This window comes from Centruroides vittatus, unplaced genomic scaffold, assembly GCF_030686945.1.
Source record: "Centruroides vittatus isolate TY-2023 unplaced genomic scaffold, ASM3068694v2 scaffold_386, whole genome shotgun sequence".
Taxonomy (NCBI): domain Eukaryota; kingdom Metazoa; phylum Arthropoda; class Arachnida; order Scorpiones; family Buthidae; genus Centruroides; species Centruroides vittatus.
In genome coordinates, this window is record NW_027122706.1 from 1,876,224 (window position 1) to 1,900,466 (window position 24,243).

The 24,243-nt window shown below is 30.0% G+C and overlaps 1 protein-coding gene across 2 annotated transcripts in view; it reads right to left on the bottom strand.

The window, feature by feature from the left end:
• Positions 1 to 283: 283 nt before the first annotated feature.
• LOC136988720 (sodium- and chloride-dependent glycine transporter 1-like) overlaps positions 284 to 24,243 on the bottom strand; it is a 44,266-nt gene continuing 20,306 nt past the window's right edge. For both annotated transcript variants that reach the window (XM_067286676.1, XM_067286675.1), the window contains exons 4-15: positions 20,328 to 20,471; positions 15,378 to 15,534; positions 14,708 to 14,840; positions 14,506 to 14,640; positions 12,989 to 13,092; positions 12,780 to 12,904; positions 12,575 to 12,687; positions 10,390 to 10,518; positions 9,121 to 9,220; positions 7,137 to 7,249; positions 6,115 to 6,288; positions 284 to 1,371 (exon numbers count right to left, since the gene is read on the bottom strand). In XM_067286676.1, the coding sequence (XP_067142777.1) occupies positions 1,198 to 1,371; positions 6,115 to 6,288; positions 7,137 to 7,249; positions 9,121 to 9,220; positions 10,390 to 10,518; positions 12,575 to 12,687; positions 12,780 to 12,904; positions 12,989 to 13,092; positions 14,506 to 14,640; positions 14,708 to 14,840; positions 15,378 to 15,534; positions 20,328 to 20,471 (1,601 nt within the window). In that variant the 3' untranslated portion in view covers positions 284 to 1,197. The remainder of the gene's footprint in view (positions 1,372 to 6,114; positions 6,289 to 7,136; positions 7,250 to 9,120; positions 9,221 to 10,389; positions 10,519 to 12,574; positions 12,688 to 12,779; positions 12,905 to 12,988; positions 13,093 to 14,505; positions 14,641 to 14,707; positions 14,841 to 15,377; positions 15,535 to 20,327; positions 20,472 to 24,243) is intronic.

Here is a 24,243-nt window from a genome sequence, read left to right on the forward strand (position 1 = left end):
TTATGTTAATTAAAAAAATATTTTATTTATACTAAAAAGAAAACTTTAAAATATTCGTAATATATTAATGAGAATATTGTGGCCGTAATTTTCACATAGTAAAATAATTTTAATATTAATAATAATAATTTAGTAACATAAATTTATTCATAGTAAAATGTACTCGCGGGCCGTAAAAATAATTTGGCGGGCCGTATACGGCCCGCGGGCCGCCTGTTGGACAGCCCTGCTATACGACAAAGTCGTGCGATGTCCTAGTTTGGTATAAGTAAAACGAAAAATATAAATTATTCAATTTTGTGTTTTAATTTTTAATAACCGAAACTGCATTTCTAATATATTTACATCATTTTTAAAATTTCTATGATAACAATTCTGAAATTAATAAATATTGTTTTAGATTTTCTCTCTAATTTTTTTCTTGGTAATGACATATTATCCTTTAACCAAAAGAAACTTTTTAAAAATTATTTCCGCTCTGCGTACTAAAATGTCATCGTCTTTTTAGGTTTGGGCAGGCCCACAAAGGTTAATACAGAAGAATGGTGTGCCATACTATTATCTGAAAATTTCTGAACAGACAGATTCAAACCCAGGCTCCCCAGCACGACAGGATAATGCCTTTATCCCTCAGCAATCGGATGTTCTCGAAGGAAACGTCTTTTTAAACTTTGTTTACAAAATTATGATTGAAATTGAATTATTCCTCGTATTTTTAATTCCAAAGGCAGTCCAAACACGGTCCACGTTAAACTTTGTTAACATTCAATTAAAGAAGAAAAAATATATTTCTCTTACAGACAATACATATAAAATGTGTCTTTTTATCTAGACGTCCTTTCTCACGGAGTTGTAATTGTATTTAATCGTCCTGGCTTAATTTTAAAGTTTGTTAACATTCTATTACGATATTAAAAAGTTTTGGTTCCTTCAATGGCATCAATCCAATGTTCTGAAATATTATCTTCAGAATAATTCATCGCGTTTGTAATAACAGGAGAAAATGTTTTTTCTAAATTATTATTTCAAGTTCGATTTTTAAATCATTTTGTCCAATATCATTTTGAAATACAGCTATAAATTATATTGCTTAATATTGCACCATGATTTTCTGCAATGATATTTGGTTAAAATATGAATATAAAAATATATAATAAAATATTACTATATAATTTGAGCAATGAATAATGCACAGTGTTAGAGCCTAGAATCATAGTCAGGTGGAGCATCTAGAGAAAGAGCTGGATTATCATAACGTGGAATCTCCGACAAATATTTTTCTCCTTCAATCATGGATGATGTAATACTAGTTGCATTATTCCTTGCATTTTGTCTCCAAGTATCTGTGGCTTTTAATGACATTTTAAGGCCCTGGAAGAATAAAGTTAAATATGTAATTGGAAATTGTTATATTAAAAATTTCAAAAGTTTTAGTTAAATTAGACACTATTAGAACATATTGGTTGGAATTATAAACATTTTTATCGATTATCAATAAATTTTTGATGATATCATTTATATTTCAAAATTTTGGGTATATAAAAATGAAAGCTTTCAGTTTTCATAAATCTAAAATTTTGATGAAAAGTACTGTACTTACATTAACCCATGCGGAATTGAAGAATACAGTACTAATTTTCTCTTTAATTACAGAATGAATTATATAATAAAAATACGTCCTAGTTTCTTTATAAAGAAATTGTGTTTAATGTAATATGTACTCAGTTGCATAGGTGAAACTAACACAAAACTAGAGTAACTAAAATAAATAAAGTGAAATTAAGCATAATGCTTCATTAAGTTCTACAAGCGCTATAATCTGAAAAAATGATTTAATTGTATTATTCTATTAAGTTGTCAAATTTAATATTTTTGTTTGCAATTAATTATTAAATATACTGTGTAATCCTAATTAAAATATCGGTTAATGTTACCTATGGTTCCAAAATGGCGGCTCGTGTCCGATTCCAGCAAACAGAAGAAAGGAAACACTGGGGTTGCACATTCTAACCTAACCTAACTTATTCTAATAAATTACCATAATTATTACCAACCAAATTATTAGAATAGGTTAGGTTAGGTTAGAACGTGTCTCCACTGTTTTTTTTCTTCTGTTTCCTTGAATCAGAGACGAACCGCCATTTTGGAACCATAGGTAACATTAACCAAAATATCTCTATTCAAACCTATCTAGAGAAATATATAGCAATCCAAATACAAAAAAAATTTGGTGTAGTGGCATTCAAGACATGCGTAAGGTATTTCTGTAAAACAAAAAAAAAAAATTAGTACCAAAACTCACTAGTATAAAACTACCCAAGGCACGTGAAATGTCATTCGTCTTGCCTTGCTTCTTTCTTTATTTCCGAAGACGACCTCGGCTCCGCAGAGCACCATCGATAACACATTTTAGTAACACATTGTTTTGTCTTGCTGGAACAATGATGAAATAATAATAATGCTACAAGTGCACTTTGAGAGTGTCGATGTCGATGTCTTAAGAAAACTCTTGGTACCTCTATCAGCGCCACAAGATCCGTAGTGATGAATTTTGGAACTCAATTTTTCCCCGCGAAAATCTCTTTTGCATGTCCTGAAACCACAGCAAGCAGAATTTAGTTGCATTTGTGTTGCTACATATCCCTCCAGACATTGAATGGGGTACTTGAATTATGATCATCCTGTATAATTACAGGAAGTAGATGGCGACTATAGACTATCTAGATTCTGTAGATTTAGCAGAGAATATTCAAGTTTTCACGACTTTCATGAATCTGGATAAAATCTAAAAAATGCGTACGTGATTTTAATTCTAAACGTATTGCTGGTGTAGGGAAACAGTTAAATACAATTAATTATAAATAAAACGCATTTTTTTCTTTTCATTCAATGCAAATTTTTCAAAATAATATCAAGCAATCATTTAAAAAATAAGAAATAAGAAAGTTGTCTTGAATATTAATGATATATTTTATGTTCTAAAGATATATTTTACTTTCCCGGCTGTTTTTTTTAAAATAATTACGATAAATGTTACTCATAACTGTTTAATGTACATTTGTGTAGATATAAATTATTTAAATACTTAATAAAACATAACTAAAATGTGTTTATATTTTAATTAATTTATTACAGAAGAATAACATTTATCATTAAACTACGATTTCTATCAGAAAGATTTTACAGAAAATTATTATATTTACATTCGTTGATCCGAAAAAATTAATTCCAAAAATCACCGATAGGTGGCGTTGACATATAAAAGACAACCAAGATCTGTATAAGAAGGTCATGACACGCGTGACCTACTTCTTGAGCCGTCATTTTGGGGTATTTTGAGTCGCATGTTTTAAGCAGACTTGTACGAGCAGTCAGTTTTATACGACATTAATTAAACTAAAATTGCATAAATCCAGTGATTTCCAGTCAAAATTATAATAATAATTTCGGATGATTATGCATCCCCAATTTTATGTAACTTTTCGATCAAATAGTTTAAAAGAAACAATCATCCACATCACTCGCTGTCGTGAATGAAACTAATTAAATAGGTGCTAAAACTGATGCAATTACGTATATAAGCACTTGATAAAGTAATGCAATAACATAAGTTATCCAAAATTTTATTTTAAAGCATTTACCAATACTATTAATGCATTAAAAAATAAATACTGGACTAACGTTTAATTAATAAACATTTTTGGCTTTACAAAGGCTTAAACGTCATATTTTCCTAATTATATAAAATTTAATCAAAAAGTATAATACTAAACACGATTTGATGATATTTTTAACAGAGCTTATCTGAGACATAACTTCTTTCTCTGTAAACACACAAGATACAAATATAATAAAATACCATTTTCGGAAGTCAGCAGAAGTACCCATAAATGAGTTTTTGCTTCCATACAGTTTTTTTACATTCAAAGTACTGTACTGTTCATATCTCTGGTAAAAATATGTCATCTCGCTGACAGAAAAGTTGAGATTAACAGTTCTTACTGAGATTCTTCGAAATGAAGCTGAACAACAAATAATTTAATGTGAGCTCACGTATACACTCAAACCTGTTTTTGTGCGATTTGTTTTGTGCAGTATATGAAAATTTCAATCAAATTGGAACATAATTGACTCCTGTAAAATTTTTTAAAACTCTATTCGATGTTTTCTATGACATCAGCAGGTTTTTTTCATTTTTTATTCAGTAAAATTTTTTTCTCATGCGTTTTTTTCGGCCCCTCTCATTTTAATAGCATAAAAATCATAAATATTATGTTATATTTGAACAGATGCGGTAAGTTAGCTCCCCTCCAGCTTTAGACTGCAGGTGTGAAATTTCACGCCTTGTTAAATGAAACAACACTTCCTGCAGCTATATTTATCAAATAAAATCATTTTTTAACGATTATTTTTAACTTTTTAATGTTAGATTGGTATTTAAGTGGAAATAATTAATTAATATAAAAAATAAAATTCTTAGAGGATTTTTTCCCCATTAGGGATTGCAGAAAAAGGCCCAAGGAGTTAAAAAAGCAATTCCTAGTTATTTCGTACGGTTTTGAGTTATTTTCTACGTGAGACTTTTTTTATGCGGTCCCTATTCACCGCACAAAAACAGGTTTGAGTTTACAGCTCAAAAACAGGTTTGAGTGTGCTTAAGTATAGAAAAATACATAATATACACTACTCCCACATAGTTTAGAATGTTCAGTTGGCTGCCACTTATCCCGTCTGCAGTTCTGCACCCATTTCGCTTTCCTCTGCTTATCTGCAGGAAATCTAAACAATCGAAGGTCGGTAGACTTACTTTTACAATTAGGTGCCACAGAATAACCCATTGTTTAACGTTCTGAGTATGTATATACGTAATAATAGTCGACTCATGCAGGGACCACGTATGGTGATCTCTATCGATATGCCCCAACATGGCCGCTGCCGCATAGAATCATGGGAGCGTGTCCTGACCTTCTTATACAGACCTTGAGACAACGAATAGACGTGTAGCCCACCAGAGTCCAAGTGGTTCCGTTCCCTGAACACCGAATCGGCCCGGACGGGCTGGCCACGTGGAGTGTTCCGACTTTTCTCCACGTCTATCGCCTGAACAGAGGCCAGTTACCCTTAAAAGACCTCCCGGAAGACATTATTCCCCGCGTAACGACCATCACACTACTATTATATGACAATTACGTCACACTTTACCACGGGGCGATATAACCTAGAAGCTCATACCCAACTGGCTGATACAAGAAAAGACAAGAATAGACGTATAAACGACAACGAAAATGACTTTCACTGAGATTCCGGATTGTGAGGATATTTAAATTCCCGAGCATTTCGATTAGGTTCTTCCACATTGTTGAAATTGAAAAATGCTATTCGCCGTGAGGTAACATTCAAGACATGCTGCACCGTGCAATCGCTGTCGTTGTTGGGCTGCAATTGGAAAAATTGTAGACTTATAAATTCCTACTATCGTCCGTCTGCCTTTCCTTAATCTCGAGAAATAAGTTAGGTAGATGAAATCAGAGACTAGACCTGGAAACCTTCAGGAGAGGAAGTCCAGATTACGAACTTTTGACGTAATCCGGAAGTTTACATTATTTCAATTAAAAACGTTTTTCCTGAAAGCAGTAATAGATGACCCGGCATGACTCCATTGCTAGCAGAAAAGTATGATGTTCAGGGGCAAGACAGTACAGTACTAATTTGAAGTGGACAGCATATATTTTCAATGAAATAAATTAAAAATATGATTAAAAACTGAAATCCGGCATTGTGACGATGTCACAATAAATAATTGCTCGTTACTAGGCTAAATTGTTATACCTGAGAGTCCATGTCAAACACTTGTCTAATGAACACATTGAAAGTCATTTTCATTGTTGTTTTGCATTTCTTTTGTATGTCAACGCCACTTATCGGTGATTTTTGGAATTAATTTTTCCCCTCTCCGTGCTGATGATACTACATAAAGCGCATTTCATTCTGATAAATCTTCCATTTTTTAAAGAGAATGTTTAAAGTTTTTACGGACTTTTTGCCCATCCTGTATTATATTTGTCGTTAAGATAAATAATTCTAAAGAAATAATAAATGAAAATAAAAATTTACCGATATAAAATTTCCTCTTCTTGATCTTTTGATTAATTCATGGATAATCCCCAGAGGTATACAGCTGATTGGTACTACTGCCATTGCCCAGCCAATACCATTACCCCACATAGGAAATACGTAATCTTCCAATTTTAATGGTTCCTGACTTATCCAGCTCAGCAGTAATAATAACTGTACATATATATAAAATTTTAAGATAAATAAATTTATAATTATTGTAAATTATAGCTCTAATTTTTCTAAGAGACGAATACTAATAATCTAAAAACAAAAAATGTTTTTTAAAACATACTTTACTATTCTTTTCATTACCGAAATGTATTTAAAGATGTAAAAATGATTTAGAGTTGAATATAGAGAATTTTTAGTATTGTTTCTATACAGTGTACACATTACTATTATTTTGCATATTAAAACAGAAGGATTTGTTCAGATAATAATTACCGTATTTTACAAAATATAAGGCGCAACTTGCGCCTTGTATTCCGTATTTGTGTCCAAAACAAAGGCTCGAAAAATTACCCTGCGAATATATACGAAGTTGTGATCTCCCATGGGCTAATGAATTCCGCAAATTACGTGTACGAAATTCATGGTTATCGGATATTTTAATTTAAAAATGTATGTTTATCATATCTAAGCAGCTTTTTCACGTACAATATTCATGTATATTTTTAAAATACTAAAATAATTGTAGTAGTTTAAAGGTTTAATTTAATTAATTAATTTAGTTTAATTTGGATTCAAGCGACTACTAATTTGATTAATTTATTAATTTATTACAAATGTATTGTAATAAATTAATGTACCGTGTACTCCGAAATCCGATAAACAAAATCAAATATAGAATGTAACGATAATGCATACATGTAAATACACTGTAGTAATAATACTACTCAATTCAAATAAGTTAAATAAAAATTAAAATAACGATATTTCGAACTAAAAACAGGAAAATAAACTATACATAAAGCCAGTAATTATTATTTTATATATCTAAATAAATGATAAAACTCAACTGCAATGACGATTGGTGCAAATGTCATTAGAACAACAATAAGATGACTTCTGATCCATTCGTTTGGATTCCAACCGGTCATTTCTTTCAAATCATTCATAAATCTACCAACACCTAAGATAAAAGAAAAAATATTTAAGTTCGTGTTAATTGGATATTTTTTCAAATAAAATTAATATAAGCTTGTTAGTATAAAGTGTACATGATCTCAATTTATAACAATCGTTAACATGTTGTAAATTGATTACATAATAGAAGTTTAAATTCCTTTAAACTTCTTTCATTGATTAACAAATGAAATCTGGCATGGTAACTTGTATATAAGGGGCATTGATGCTATTAAATTTTTGAGAACGGAATTCTAGAAGAAGGAGAGATAAAGGAGTCATGTGTCATATCACGAGTGAGGTCGGACTTAATAAAAATTTTACTCGTTATTCGCTTTTAAAATATTTTTAAAACTCATCTTTACTCTCAAAATTAAACTTTTTATGCCTTTTTATAATAATTAATAATACGAGCTATTATTTAAAAATAAATTTTATAATAGATGGAACCATACAATTTTTTTTAACTTTCAGTTAGTGTCATGGTAATTTTTAAACTTAAATATTTTTTAAATGAAAACTTTTATCGTCATTCAACCAAATTACTCATTTTAAGCTTTTGTTATTACATTTTATATCGAAGCAAACTTGAAAATTATCAGACTTTCTTCCAGATTCTCTTTAATTAACATCCTGTTCGAGTGCCAGGAAAGTCGAACGCTTGCCAGCTTTCCTTTTAACTTTGTTTACAGTTGAAAGTGAATTAACTTCATTTCTTCGTCCATAAATTAGAAAAATAGGCTGAAATAAATTATTCTGAACTGTTTAAAAAACGTGTATCAGAAATTAAAGAGATAATGTTTGATATTTGACACAATTCTAATATCTTGACATATCAAAATTCGGTTTACTTTAGATGCAGGATTATTTTGCTCTGATATGTTTTATGAAATTTCTTTTAATTTAACATATAACTTATAAAGATACGGAAAATTATATATATAAATATATATAATTTATTTATTTATTTACTTTTATGACTAATTTTGTCTTATTTTATTAATAAATTGTGTTTCTATAGAGATATATGTTGACCGATTTTTTAAAATCTTGAAACATGATTTTAATTTTTTTACGTTTTATCGTTGACATTTTTGTAATACAGGGAATAACACGTGATCAGAATTAAAAGTAATCACTTATACTGTAAAAGAGGTTAAGTGTCACCATTTTAAAACTTAACAATCGAATTCCTGCTTTAAAAAGCAATTTCTTGGATTATTTTTTATTGCGAAGTTCTTAAGAAATAAAGAAAAGCTGGAGAGAATAAATAACAATAATTTTACGCATTGTTTAAAAATAAATTTAAAAAATATATAATGTTATTTTAGAAATACTTTTTAAATTCTACTATATTAGTTACTATTATTGCAGAAACAATAGTTAACTACACTGGAGTATGTACTGTACAATTGCCTTCTTTATGTGAGAAACTCTAACACAGCTCTATATATCTTTATACACTGTTAAAATTATTTTTATGGCAATATGCACATAATTCGAAAGCATGTGATTATAGATATAAAACATGAAATGATTTGTTTCAACCCTGCAGTGGCCAGGAGGAGAAAAAAATAAGGCCACTGGTCATGAGAAACGAATTTTTAATTAAAAATTGTGGAGAAATGATAGTTTATAATAATTTTCTGGATGATCCAATATCGAAAATGGAGATTCACATTTTTAAAATGATTTATTAACGTTATGTGTCATATAGATTTCATTATGGTTCACATCGTTAATACATCCAATAAAATGTTCTGTATAATTGATTGGCATTTACAGAATGATTAAGATATCACAAATAAAATACTATTTATACTTAAAATATTATACAAATAAGAAGTTTATAATATGATATCTAAAAGTAATACTTACCATAAACATAAGATACTACAAGGCATTCCAAAAATCCAATTAGTAGATATGGCCAACCAGCAGCATAATTGTCCATTATTTCTAGTAAGTAAGTGCCCCCCTAAAAAGTATTTATTACACCGCCATTATATAAAAATACCATATTTGTATTATATAAAAATTATATTTAAATGTTTTGCACAAATATAATATTTTAATAATAAAATCATCTATTAACAATTTGAATGATAATTACAATGTATTATTAAAAATAACTATATTATATATATTACATTTATTTAATGAAATATATTAACCTTTAATTTACACAATTTGGGTTAAGAACTTCAAAATGCTACAATAATTATCGTTTAATAGTATCAATAACATTATTACAATCCTTAAGCGAAGGATTGTAGAAAAGTAGAAAGTATTGCAAAGTTTTCATATAGGTAGGTTACCAGACGTGTATCTGATGTCTTTACTAACCCTATTTTCATAGCCTAGAGTGAAGGGAATTTCGTAAATAACCACGGCTCTATTCGTATCTATGGAGTCCTTAGCATTACGAAAGACATCGTAAACCGTGGGATTTCGCCTGTATACTATTTTCCTGTTCTTGCACATAACAGATGTAGAAGCAGTGTAGAAGCTGGTTATTTGTTACTATAGCTTACAATTTTTTATTTCACAAATGTATTTTTAAACACGTAAGAACAGATTTTCGGCATTTTACTTACTTGTTAAACCTGTATGAGTTGTTTAAAATTTTGAAAAGTCTGAAACTATTTCTTGCAATGTTTGCATTATTTTCTTTTCTATAATTCTTAGCTTAAAGACTGTAATAATGTTATTGATACAATTAAATGCACTTTCTTTTTATATGCATAATGCTATTCCTAAAGGTTTTTGTGACTTTATTACAATTTTCTGTTTGATTTTTGAAAATATTTAAAATTTTCACTCTAAAAAACGTATTTGCATGAATAATTCATGCATATGACATAGTCTACATAAAATGTAGTGTATATAAATGAATAATCTTTCACAAAACATTTGTAAATTTAAAAAGTGTTACATTTTAACAATTTAAATTAGCAAATTCTCCACCAACGCAAAATGTATATTAAAAGTTCAACACGTTTGCAATTGTAAATATTACTTACAAATTATAATAATTTCGTAATTGTAAAAAATATTATAATTAAAAAACTGCCGAGTAATTTACATTATAAATCTTTTAAATTAAACTATAATCATTTATTTATAATAAATAATAATTTGGCATACTTGAGTAGTAAGAGGTAGTCCTAATAAGAAAAGTACTATTCCAATTCCAATTACAACTAAAGGCTTTCTGGTTCTTGTTTTTGGAAATTGATCAAACATAAAAGTAATAATTGTTTCAACCATAGCAAACTAAAAGGAAAAAATGATATAAAATAATAAAAATGAATGCTAATTAAAAACAATTAACATTAATAACATAAAATTAAACAAAATAACCGTATATAGCAGTTTAATCTCGTATTAACAATCTGTAACAAACTAATCAATACAATTAATAAAATAATCAAAGTAATAAATATATAAATAATAATAATAAATAACTAGATAATAATTTAATGGTGTCAAAAGTTATCTGAAAGACATGAAATTCTGTATTATAATTATTATACTGTATATATGTATATATATATATGCGAAAAAATAAATTTTCTTAATTTTTTTTCTTAGAACAATAAATATCTTCATTAATAATATATTATTTTTTTTGTATATTACCAGAGATTGTCTACTCTTGTTTTTGATATAGAATTAATTTTCTATTACGACTGTATGTAACGAGACTAATGATGCACAGACAATCCTCGACTTTCGGGCTTAATGTGTTCTTGAAATGTGTGCAAAAGACGAACAATAGAATTGCACGTTATAAAGGAGTTCCGATTTCAAAGAAATTTTAAGAATAAGAAAATAAAAATTTTTTTTAGTTTTATACAGTTAAATTTTACATTTAAAACCGTACATTAAACAAAAAAAGACAATAAAAATTAATGTTTTTCAAATTATTTTGACGCTTTCGAAACCAAAACAAGCAGAAAGTGCCACCGAATAGCTCGATTTATTGCTTGTCATCCGAAATTGAGAATTTAACGTAGAATTTTTTTTTATGTAGAAAGGAGCGAGTTGTCCGAAATTCGAGAACCACCGGTATTTAATTTCTATATTATTATAAAACTATTATTAACAGGCGGTAGAATGTCCTGGTATGACACTGATACGACAATTTTTCGGAAATTAATTGTTAAAGGAGAGGTCTATTTTAATTTAAACTGTTATATATTTTATTTTTGAATTTATATATGCAGTAAGTTATATATTAGAGATGGGTGAATATCACTTTTTCTCGAATTCCTCGAATACTTGATGAACTCGCTTACCTCATATAACTTATTTAATTAATAATTTATTTAATATTTAACTTTTCATGTTTTGCATGTTATGAAATGTCGATTTTGAAATGCAAAAATAGAAAAGATATATATTTATTTTAATATTTATTTATTTTTTTTACTCTTAATAATGTTTTGTTTGATAGTAATATTGAATAATTATTACAATAAACTAATTGAATTGAATATATTGCATAATAACATAGTTTTAAATTGAATAATTAAAACAGTTTCTTTAAATTAGACAGCCATAATTATTATATCTTACGATATGAATTAGAAAATTAACTTATCAATTAGAGTAGTGTTTCTCAAAGTTGGTTCCTGTCAGGGTACTTGAAGAGTTCAGAGAGGATAGTGGTGTTTTCTCTTACAATTATAGTCGTTGTAGACTTTATAGTCATTTTGACTATAAATTAGCAAGGAATATTAGACTTTATCAGAAAAAAGCTCTGAGATAACTTCTGCTTATGGGATAAAACCGGGTGAGATGCCTAGTTTGGAAAGATGCCTAGAGGTGATTTATTCAGATAATACTCAGTAGAACAAGTTACTAGTCACTTTAATGGTAGTTGTGCTTAACGTTTTTGTGTTTCATTATTTTTCGAATGGTTGTTTTGTCGATATTTTCATTAAAAATAAGTTTATGTTTATCATCGCTCTATAAACTTTTTTACGACATTCACATTTATACGAAATGTTCCGAAATACGAATAAGCTTATGCGATATTTCTGTTTCATGTGAAAGTAGGATTAGTTGGTCGTGAAGTATTCGAAGCCAGATAATTTTAGTCTAGAATATAGAAATAAGCATCTCTCTCATATAGTTTGGGTTCCATTTTCTATAATATTAATATTAAAAATACATTTGTTTATTCTTAGGTTTACGTTTAAATAAAATATTATTTATTCCTTGTTACCCATACCTAAGAGGGGTCTGTGCTCATGAAAACTTCAAAAGGAGTAAACACGAGCTAAAACTTCGAGAAACACTGGATATTTTCAATAAAGTATCTTACCTGACTATCAATTCCTAAAAGAAACAGCATAAAGAAAAACAGAATTGCCCATAATGTGGAAACAGGCATTCTTGTTATTCCATCCGGATAAACAATAAAAGCCAATCCTGTTCCTGAAAGTTTAGAAATTTAAATCGACTTTAATGCCAGATAACTGAATAAATAAATAAATAGATAATATATAAATAAATTAAATTTTATTTACCCGATTCGACAACTGAATCTACACTTTTTCCTAATTGTTTTGCCATAAAACCAATCATGGAAAATACTACGAAACCACTAAACAGACTCGTCAACATATCACCGAAACCTATAATAAGTACGTCTCTAGAAAAATATATATAAATATAATTAATTAAAATTGTTTATAAGTATGAATTTAATTATTAATTAATTAAAATATATTCTTACTTAATTAAATTATTATTAAATTTGTTATAACTGGCATAAGTTATCATTCCGCCTCCGGCTATACTAAATGAATAGAAAACTTGAATAGCGGCATCATTCCATACCTGAATTAAACATTGAAAAATTTAATACAATTTTTAAAATATTAAAAAACAAGATTAAGATTAATTTTATGTATAAAAAAATAATGATTTGTTTCGCTCTACAGTTCTAGAGAACCGAGATTCGAGTCCGAGTTGATTTCTCAGAAATCTCTATAAGTGGTTTAGTCTCTCACCCCATCTAGCTGCTCCCATTTGTATACAAGGCGATCCTGTGATGAAGCCATTATAAAGACTCTTGATAGATACGAGCGAGGTTAAGTTTAAAAACTGAAAGCAAAGAATTATGTGTATGATCTCTTACATTGGTCTGATTTTGCAAAAATATAAGAATCGCTCACTCAAGATTTTCTCTTGATCTTTTTTGTTGGACAGGATTGAAAAAGATAAAAGGTTGTAAATGGTGCATTTTGTAAATGTACACGAATGAAAACGTGGTGTTTGAAAACAGTGAAAAAAATGCAGATAGAAACTTTAATAAAATCCAGCAACGAGTTATGTAACTTTCCCGGCAAGAAAGGTAAAATTACGTGTGGCACAATCTCTTATAATATTTCATTTAAAAACTTTTCATATAATTTAGTATTATAAAATAGAAAAAACTTAATTTTGAAGATAGAGATGAGTTTTATAAAAAAAAACAAAAAAAAAAAAATGTAAATTCTAATAACGAGTAAAATCTTCATTAAGTCTGATACCACTCGAGATATGACACACCCACTCTATCTCTCCACTCCCGTGACCTTTCACCACCAAAATTTAATAGCATTAATATCCCTAATGCACAAACCTCCTTGTAAAATTTTAGAAATTTTCGACAAAAATCACAAGAGTTATTAAGCTTGAAAGTGAGGGAAAAATCAGATTCCCCACACACAAAACATCCAGACGTACAGAAAAAAACAACTTTTTTGATTTTTCGACGTTCCAAGATCTTCTTTTGAGATCATTTTTTGACCGATCTTTTACTTTCTAGTGATTTAGTGATTGTCATTATGTAACTCTTATGAAAGTATTGTATACCAAAGCCATTTCTATAAGTGTAACCAATTGAAAAGACCATAAAGTAATGATACTGTGTTTAAAATTTTAGAATTTATTCTACCTACTTTTTATTATATATAAATATATGATACGTGGCTTTAATTTGAATATATTCGGATGTATATTTTTCTAATATCTATAATTACATTTCTTCATTAAATAAACAATAAAATTATTTTAAAAAATTACTGCAATTTTCGTATAATAATTATTAATCGTAATTACTGAAATTTTAATAGTAACTTGAGAAAATTGCAGTAATTACGATAATAAACAGTCGACAATAGCTCAAATAGTTTTCATAAATAATTAGTTTGATACGATATAACATTAAAAAAGAATATACTGTATATATTTAAAAAAATAAATTACCTTAATATCACCGAGTTTTTGAAAATCAGGCTTTATAAAAAATATAATTCCATCAACTGCTCCTTCTAATGTAATGCCTCTTATGAATAAGATGATCAATATGACATAGGGGAATGTTGCAGTAAAGTATACAACCTGAAAAACTAATTTATCATAACTGAGGAAAAACTAAAATAAATAAGTGAACCAGTAAAAGTTTTACTTTTCCTGATGTTTTAATTCCCTTAATGAGACAAATTACAACAATGATCCAAGAAACAAGCAAGCTGACTAGCAACTGCCATTTAATGTATCCCATATTTTCAATTCCTTCTGATCGATCCAAAATATAGTTACTGAAATAAAAAGAAATTAATATTTAGCGTTTATATTAAATTTAAATCATTTTATTTTAAATATTCTCTTTTAAATAAACATAAAATTAGTAAAATCAAAAGAAAAAGAATTCACGTATATTGAAAATATATATTTTTCATCTTTTCTATGTTAAAACAGAAATAATTTTATATACTTCGCCATGATAATGATGTTAAGTAGATGTTATAGTAGATTTGATTGTCTATCATTAAAAAAATAATTTTTTACTTAAATACCGAGTGGTTATGATTCTGAAATGTTATCGAACTTGCCGGGTATTTATGTTGTAGTGAAAAAGATTCGAAAAGAAATGTTTAGTTCCAAAATGCGTCTATAGGAGGAAATACGGCGCCAAATAATATAGTATTATTTTGCTCGCTATTACTATAATAATAATTTAAAAATTTTGAGTTAGCTTTAGCATAGGTTTTCAGGATTCAAAATTCAAGAATTTAATTAAATAAACAACAATAATCCGGAATTTATTTTGTTATTTACAAGTAAAAATAATTTACTTAAGATATTCTTGCGCAGGAGCCACTCTTAAAGTTTCGTTTGCTTCGGTGATATCCATTAAAGCAGCATACGTTCCGTTGAAACAGGTTCGATTGAAGAAGACACTGGAATTATCACTACTTTTGCAGGACTTATAATCCAAATCGTTAAAACAATCTGCAAATAACATAAAAAGTTAAAAATTTATTAAAATTTCTTCAAATATAATAAAAAGTACTGCAGTAGGTTCTCTACTTCTTACTGTAGCGATGGTTGGTTACTATAAAAGTATATTATCTACTTAGAAATCGTCTCTATGAAAATTATTGGCAAATATTTATGGGATTTATTTAACATTCTAAATATTTTCCAGTAGCTGAAGAAAATTCGAGTGAAGAAATCTTACTGAAGAACAAAACTATGGTTATAGCTTATTAATTAGAAAGTACGATTTATAGTCTTTGGCTGAAATGATTCAAAGATGAAAATAGTTTACAAACGCCAGTTGAAATAGATAATAATAAAGTACAGTGGAATTTTGCTTAACAAACATAATTCGTTCCAGAATCTTACTCGTAATGCGAAACACTCGTTAAGCGAAACAAATTTTCCCATATAAATTAATGTAAAATACAATAATGAGTTCCAATTCGTACTCAAATATTTTATGTATAAGGTTTATTTAAAGAAAATTATACAATATACAGGTATAGGACAAAATAATAGGAACACCCCTTTCGAAATGTGTTGTACTTCGACTGTCCAATACAGCCCACCACGTATTGCAACAGTCTGCCATCCAGTGGCAGTGAAAGGGAAGGTATCAGTTGAGTATTTGGCGGTGTGACAGTTGCATGAGAAAATTCTGTTCCCAGCAAAGCGCCATTACCCTCGTATGTCCGACCTGTCCGACATGCAAAGAGACATGATTATTAGAGGTCACCTCACTGGAGCGTATGTGTCTAGAACAGCCAACCTTATGGGTGTTTCAAGGTCCACTGTGTCAATGGTTATGACAGCCTTCACAAAACTGGGATAGGTGTCCTCTGCGAAGCAGAACAGTGGGCGAAAGTTGAAGTTGACCGACCGGGATAGACAAGCATTGAAGAGGATAGTCGCCCGAAACATAAGACTACACTGCTGCAGATAACCTCCAAGATGAACACCCATCTCCAGAACCCCATATCCACCAAAACTATTCAATAGGAGCTGCATGCTGCAAGCAATCATGGCCGAGTAGCCATCCCAAAGCCGTTAGTGTCATCGCAGAATGCTATGAAGTGACGACAGTGGTGTCGAGACCACGAAAACTGGACACAACAGCAATGGGAACAGGTCATCTGGTCTGACGAATCATCATTTACATTATTTCAGACCACCAGATATGTGTTTGTCTGGCGAACATCAGCAGAAGCATTTCATATTGACTGCATTGACTTGCATGAGAAAATTCTGTTTCTGAGATGATTTCTGGTTCCTAGCGTGAAGCATGGAGGGGGCTCTGTGATGCTGTGGGGAGCGATATCCTGACGTAACTTGGGGCCACTCATAGTCCTGAGGGAGAGGGTCAGAGGCAAGCATTATCACAGTATTCTTGCAGATCATTTACACCCTATGCTTCATACTCTGTTTCCTGGAGAGCGTCCTCTATTTCAAGATGATAACGCCCCTGTACACATGGCTCACTGTGTTCAAACATGGTTGGATGAGCATAATGATGAAGTGGAACATCTCACGTGGTGTCCTCAGTCCCCTGATCTCGACATCATTGAGCCCGTGTGGGGTTTTTTAGAGAACAAAATCCGTGCTCAGTTTCCTCCTCCATGCACACTACCCGATCTCGAGACCGCTCTGCAGGAGGAATGGCTGTGAATTCCCTTAAACTTTCTGCACAACCTTTATTTCTCAATCCCATGTCAGATACAAGCTGTAATTCAGGCTAATGGTGGTTCAACTCCCTAGTAATAAATATTTTGCATTCTTTCATACGTGTTCCTATTATTTTGTCCTATACCTGTACATTGTTAAGGAGCGTGAATCATCATCATCTTTTCTTCCAGCGCGGAATGAATCAACCTAGAATGAGAAATGGATTTGCAAAAAAGAAAAAAATCACAGCTAATAGCGAGGTAAAGGCCGAAGTTTTAAATGCGAAAACGTGTATGTCGGACGTTCAGCGCCGCCTTCTTGTAAGCCTAGAAGTTTGACAACGGCGTTTGGAATGTCGAGCGTGATTCCACTGACTTTCCAAACGCCAATACCAAACTTCTAGGCTTACAGGAAGACGGCGCCGAACGTCCGACGTACACGTTTTCGCGTTTAAAACTTCGGCCTGAACCTCGCTAGTATGTTTGATAAACACTTCAAACGATATGCCAAATTCTTGGGGTATGTAAAGGCTATAATTAAATATTTAAAAATTGATTAATTTGACTAGAGGTAGGCAGTTATGCTGCCATCTCCTCTTAATGACCAATTACAAATGAAATTTTTAAAATGTCTAAATAAAAAATTAATTATTTATAATTATTAAATTTAATACAAGATGGCAGCATAACTGCCTACTTCTAGTCAAATTAATTAATTTTTAATATTTAATTATAGTCTTTACATAGCCAAGAACTTGGCATATCGTTTGGCGTGTTTATTATATAACGGGCTATGATTGTTAATATTTATAGGCAATATGTGTGAATTACAAGTTTGAAAAAATGTGTGATTAGAAGCGACACTAAGATGCAAGTGGAACGAGTTCTAAACACAGACTGATCCGAGACTTCTCCTCTCCTGGTCACTCGTTACGCGAAATTCGCTCGTTAAGTGAGTCATTTTTTCACAATTTGATTTAATCGTTATGCGAATTACTCGTTAAGTGAGGTTCCATTGTATACACTTTTTGATTTTTAACTCTTTTCGTCCTATGGACACTAAGAAGCAGGGCTGTGGAGTCGTGTAAAAATCTACTGACTCCGACCAGGGGCGGACTTGTTACCAAAAATAGGCCCGGAAATTCTGATGTCATCACGTGAACTCAGAATAAAATATTCAATAAATAGAGTTCTAATAAAGATAGAACGTAGAAACTTTTCTATTCCAAAGCTAAAAGACTCCTCTAAGTAATGACACAGTCAATATAAATATAAATACCGGTATATATTCGATAATTTTTACTTTCCCGGCTGTTATATATAATAAGGAAAAGTGTAGCGATCGGTCAAAAAATGACCCCTCCCAAATTTTTACATTTTTGGACACCTTGAAATGTCGAAATTCGGTTTTTTTCTGTATACGAGTATATGGATGTTAGTCTGTGTGTGGGGGGCACGATTTTGTTCACTGTGTTTGAAACCTAATAATTTCTGTGGTTTTAAACTAAATCGTATCCCCATACACATTTTAACATCTTAGGCGAGAACATCTTAACGGGCTTTACTGTACTATTATAAAATGACAGGAAGCTTAATTTTGAGGGTAGAGACGAGTTGTATTTAAAAAACTTGTGAACGCTAATAACGAGCAAAATAGTCATTAAATTCGACCGCATTGGAGATACGACACATGATCCCTTCTATGTCTCCACCCTGTCGACCTTTAATTAAGAACTAAAATTTAATACCATTAATGTTCCTTTATACACAAGCTACAGTGACAAATTAAGTTTCTTAAACTTTACCCATTCTGAGATATTATTGTTTCATATCTCAGAACAGAGAATAAAGAAATTAAACAAATTAGACGCCAACACACACACCCTCCCCTTTAATTGACATTTTTTTTTGTTCGGAGGTATTCAAATGTTTAGATTCGCAAAAAACTTGGAGGGTCAATTTGACACGATTCCAATACTTTCCGTTTTATATACATAACAAGTTAGGAAGTAGAAAAGAGTCGGAATGGGCGGAATTTTTGACGACTCCGACTCCACAGCCCTGCTAAGAAGGCTTATTTAATTATACCCATCATGGGTTCGGTCGGACCTATAAATGGGCCTGACATATACGGGGGGGACTATCCACGAAAAATTCCTGAAACAGCAGCATATCGGGGATTTTGAGAATATGGATGTTTCTCAGGGCAGATTGGGGATTTCAAGGTACGTACACCTGTCGTACACTCATCTTGAAAATAAATATGGCTTACTTGTTTATGAATAAAATTAAGTCGAACTTCCAATAACGGCTAACGTTAAACAGCAGTCATTTTTTTCAGGGACTGGTTTTTGTTTCTTAAACAAAAACGCACACAAAATAACCCCCAAACGACGGTCAGATTTTACATCGCCGTCAGTGGTTGTTGTTCAGTGGTTTAACGGTAATTGGAAATGATAAGCGAATTCCTATAAGATGATTTGTAAACTTTAATTTTTTTTCAGTCACGAAATCGTAAATTCTGCAGATTAATCGAGATTTCATCAGGTATCGATCTTGCTGGAATTCATAATGATGTACCATTATCCAGAATTCTATGGGTTTGTTCGTATACATACGCCGTATTAAAGCCAAAATATTGAAAAAATATAATTACCTACAGAGTAAACTTCAGTTTATTTATTTATAAATTTATCTAAACGAATTATTTTCTTAAAATGCAGTGAAACTTCGATTTAACATAAAAATTCGGAAGAGGGGAGTTCGTCAAACCCGAAAATCTGTTGTAATAAAGTAGGTTTTCCGAATGTGAGTGTTAAAAATTGAAAAAATAGTTAGATTATTTGTTTCTACTTGCATAGATACGTTCGTGTAGTTAAAATCAAGTATGTAAGAAGTTTAATTTCCCAGAAAAATTTTCTATATGCACTATTGCTTATGTACCCAGTGCGATACTGAGAATGTAATAAACAAATATACGATGGAAATCGAAATAAATAAATGAACATATTTTGGAAAATAATTTTTGAGGTTGTCCGTTAAACCGAGGTTTTACTGTAATAATTTATTAATGATATAAAAATGTTTAATTTTAGCACTTACTTTCAGTATTGAAGTCGTGATGACAATATTGCCATTGCATATCGCTTCGGAATGAATCAAACAGATAATTTATTGTATAAGCGATAATCATATTATAGTAAATGGCGACCAATGCTGCTGCTATAATCGTAGCATATCCGATACCTGAAATTAAATATTTCTATTGAAATTCACTAATTTTTCTTTTAATAACCTGGAATTTGTCGCAAAATTGCATTGTTAAATTAAGATTTTTGTTAAAATATTATAAATACAGTAGAGCATCGATTATCCGACTTAATTGGAGACTGGGGTTGGTCGGATAACCGAAAAGTATGAAAAAATACATTATTAGTATAGTGTATTAGGCCTGGTTTAAATACTATCCTCTCTTTCATGGTCGAGCCAGTGCTGCCAGCTAAAACATGCAAAAATTTAACAAAAATAATATTAAAGTAGCCAAGACATAACCAAATATTGTAGCGCCACATCACTAGCGGACATTTGAATTTGCCGACTAGAACGCGGTCGGTTAACCGATAAGTCAGTTAATAGGGGTCGGATAATCGATGCTCTACTGTACTTATATTTAATGATAAAGAATACTTTCCTATTTTAAAATTTTTAATAAAAATAGAAATATATTATAATTTTATATGGAATTAGGAATATATACAGTCGAACCTTCAACAACGGCCACCTGATACGTATACAAAATAACCTCCAAACAATGTCCACTCTTTATGTTCTCATCAGTGTCCATTGTTCGGAGGTTTAACTGTATACGTTTACATGTATTTAATGCGTATTTAAATACTGTGATCATCTCATATTGTTGAATACAATAAGAATGCGCTCCTCTGTATATGAACCGTGAAAGATATGACTCTACTGTAGAGAATTTTATGGATAACAGAGAAGGACAAATATTAAAATTTTACTAATTTACTAGCATTAAAATTAAAGAAAAAAAGACACCGAGTAGTTAATACTGAATATATTGTCAGAGAAGATTAAAGATAAGAAATAATCTGATAATATCTTTTGCTATTTGTATCATAATTATAATCATGCCGCTTCGAGTAATGTAATTTATATGTTAATGATACTGTTAAATAATAATTACACCAGTTTTATAAAATCTGTCAAAAATTCCATTAAATTACAGTATAAGCATCAAATCGGTTTAGTGTCAGAATTTATTAAACATTTAATAAATTCTGCAATTTTTTGTATATATTTAAAATATATTTTAGCGTGTGTCTACAGTATTGTTTTGAATTCTCTCATGCGATAACTTAAAGTATTCTCTTATTGAGAATATAATAGATTTTTGTTTGCATAACAGCATAATAAAAAAGCACGTACATGTACTTTACTCTCTTTCAAACTCTTTCTCTACTTTCTACCTTCGAATAAAGTAGCAATCTAAATTTATATAATGATGAATTTATTATATATATATATTTAATAGAAGTTTAAGAAAATGACGTAGTCGTTATTTTCTATATAGAAAGTGATACTTAAGAAAAAAATATAATTTTTAATTTCTTCGATGAGAAATAAGCGTTACAATTCGTACACAATTTAAAAAATTGTATTGAATATTTTATAATCACTCCTTGTTACATTTCATTCATTCAAGAAAGTTATTTTTATATTAACCATTTTCTTGTATTTAGAGTAGTTGAAATAGTAAATCTGTATTGTAGTATTGTTATTAAAGAGCAATTTTAAATAATGACTATAGAAAAAGAGATAATAGTTTATGAAAAACCCAAATAGTAGTTTAGCCCCATAAATTGTAAAATTCTATTCATTTATACATAATTTATTGCTTTGTTATTGAAAGAAATAATAAAAATGTAATAGGCCTAATAATAAATAGTAAAGTCACGATGATAATGGGAAAATCTTGTTTCTTCACTGAATAACAGAATATTTATGTCTTTCTCACACAAATATGTTTATACATTCAAATTACATTTATCTTTAAACTCGAAATTTGATTTTCTCATTAATCAAGATCAATTGTGTGTGACCAGTAGAATTAAAATCCGTATCTTTTCTGGGAAGTAACAAAATTGTTTCATATTTATTTTTCTCATTTTATCTCTAACTTTTAGTTGAATTGTTATTGCAATTTACAGACAATAGCCTGAAATATCACGTTTATTTCTAAAAGTTTCTAAAACGTCGATAACTATTACTTAATCAGGCTCATTCAGAAGAATTAACTCTTAACAAATTTGATGCTATAGTAGAGGCCTCACTGTAGGGCCAAACCACGGGGCCCTTAATATCACAAGTCTTCCTTGACTCTCCTATGAGAAGGTGTGATTAAGTTATAGACTATAACTTAATTACAGTGTTATGTTCAAATTAATAACAAATAAAAACATTGATGTAACAATTGAACTTATTTAATTCTAAACAAGATTGATTAAATACTAATACCCTTTTATTAATATTAATATTTATTCAATTTTATCAATATGTAACTTGCATCTTATCGACCAAATTTCTTTATCATGACATAACACATTTGAAATAATTTTGTCAAATAACAAATAATCTAAAATCAAAACACGATTTAATAATCATTTAGAATTTTTCCAAAAATGAGTTTGCAAAAATTCATTATAATTTTTACTGGAGTTTCATATTTAATGAATGTAAATTTAACACGTTTTACACGGAAATATTTAAAGTCATTATTTAGGATTGATAAGATAAGACAATGCAACGTGTGAACTGGTCCCTATTTAGGTGTTAAACTCGTTAGGGTTGGCCACGTGGAATTTTCTGAGTTTTTCTTCACGTGTATAATACCTAAATAGGGGCCAGTTTTCCATAAAATCCTTTTAGGAGACACCCCTTTGCTGATCATCCATGCGTTGAGTTTTCTTATATCATCAATCTAATCATTATATTCATTACTATCAAATCTACCTATAAGAAAATTGACAAACGAGATAAGAAATGAAATCTCACGCTTCGATCCGCACTACCTACGAAAATTAACAAACTTGGAAACAAATTAACTGGAATATCTTACAACAACAAGAGAATTCTCTATTGTAGGTGAATTCCGTTCGGAGTTAAACCGTTTTCTATAGAAAATGTTTAAAAATTCTTTCTTTAAAAAAAGTTTCCTTCCGTTTATTTGTGTTAAACGTGTATAAATGTATTTAAATAATATTAGCAGAACAGATAATTTGAAAACTTTACGAGAATGTTATGTAAACATTTTAATGTTAGTTTTTAAAATAAATACGAGGAAAAAATTGTAAAACAAATTCAAAGGCAGAATAACAATAACCAATTGAGGAAAGGCAAAGACAATAGCTCGGAATGAGTATTTGTTAAACAAATGCAGATATATATAATAATATTTCAGGAAATAAAACGCATTTGTAGTTCTATCATTAGTCGTTGTTACATGAAGAAATAGTTTCACAATAGGAAAAATAAAGAAATTTTTAATTTCGAAAGAGACAATCTTGTAATTAAGAATTCGTGTGAACTCAGTTATAGGCAGCTTGAGATCGTCTCCATTTCATCTCACTCGGATGAAGCAAATTTCAGACTTATACATGTTATCTGTAGTGTTTCAGGATTTATACTTAATAATTCTGCCAAAAAGAATGCTTATTGCAAGTTTAATTACTGTATTTTCTACTGTATACATATGTCATATAACAATATTAGACAATTCTTATTCGAAGTAACATTAAATATATATGTTTTTGTCTTACTTTGTCTCAAATAACAATTATTTTCGCTGAATTTTTCTATTGTTTTCCCTTTACTCTTTCCATCCTGCGGGCACTAAAAAAGCCTTTTTTCAGACTCATTGTGAGTTTGACCAGGGTCACAACGAGACGGCCGAGTGAAGAAGGACGTATCCGGCTTAGCCCTTAAAAAATTCTTGGGG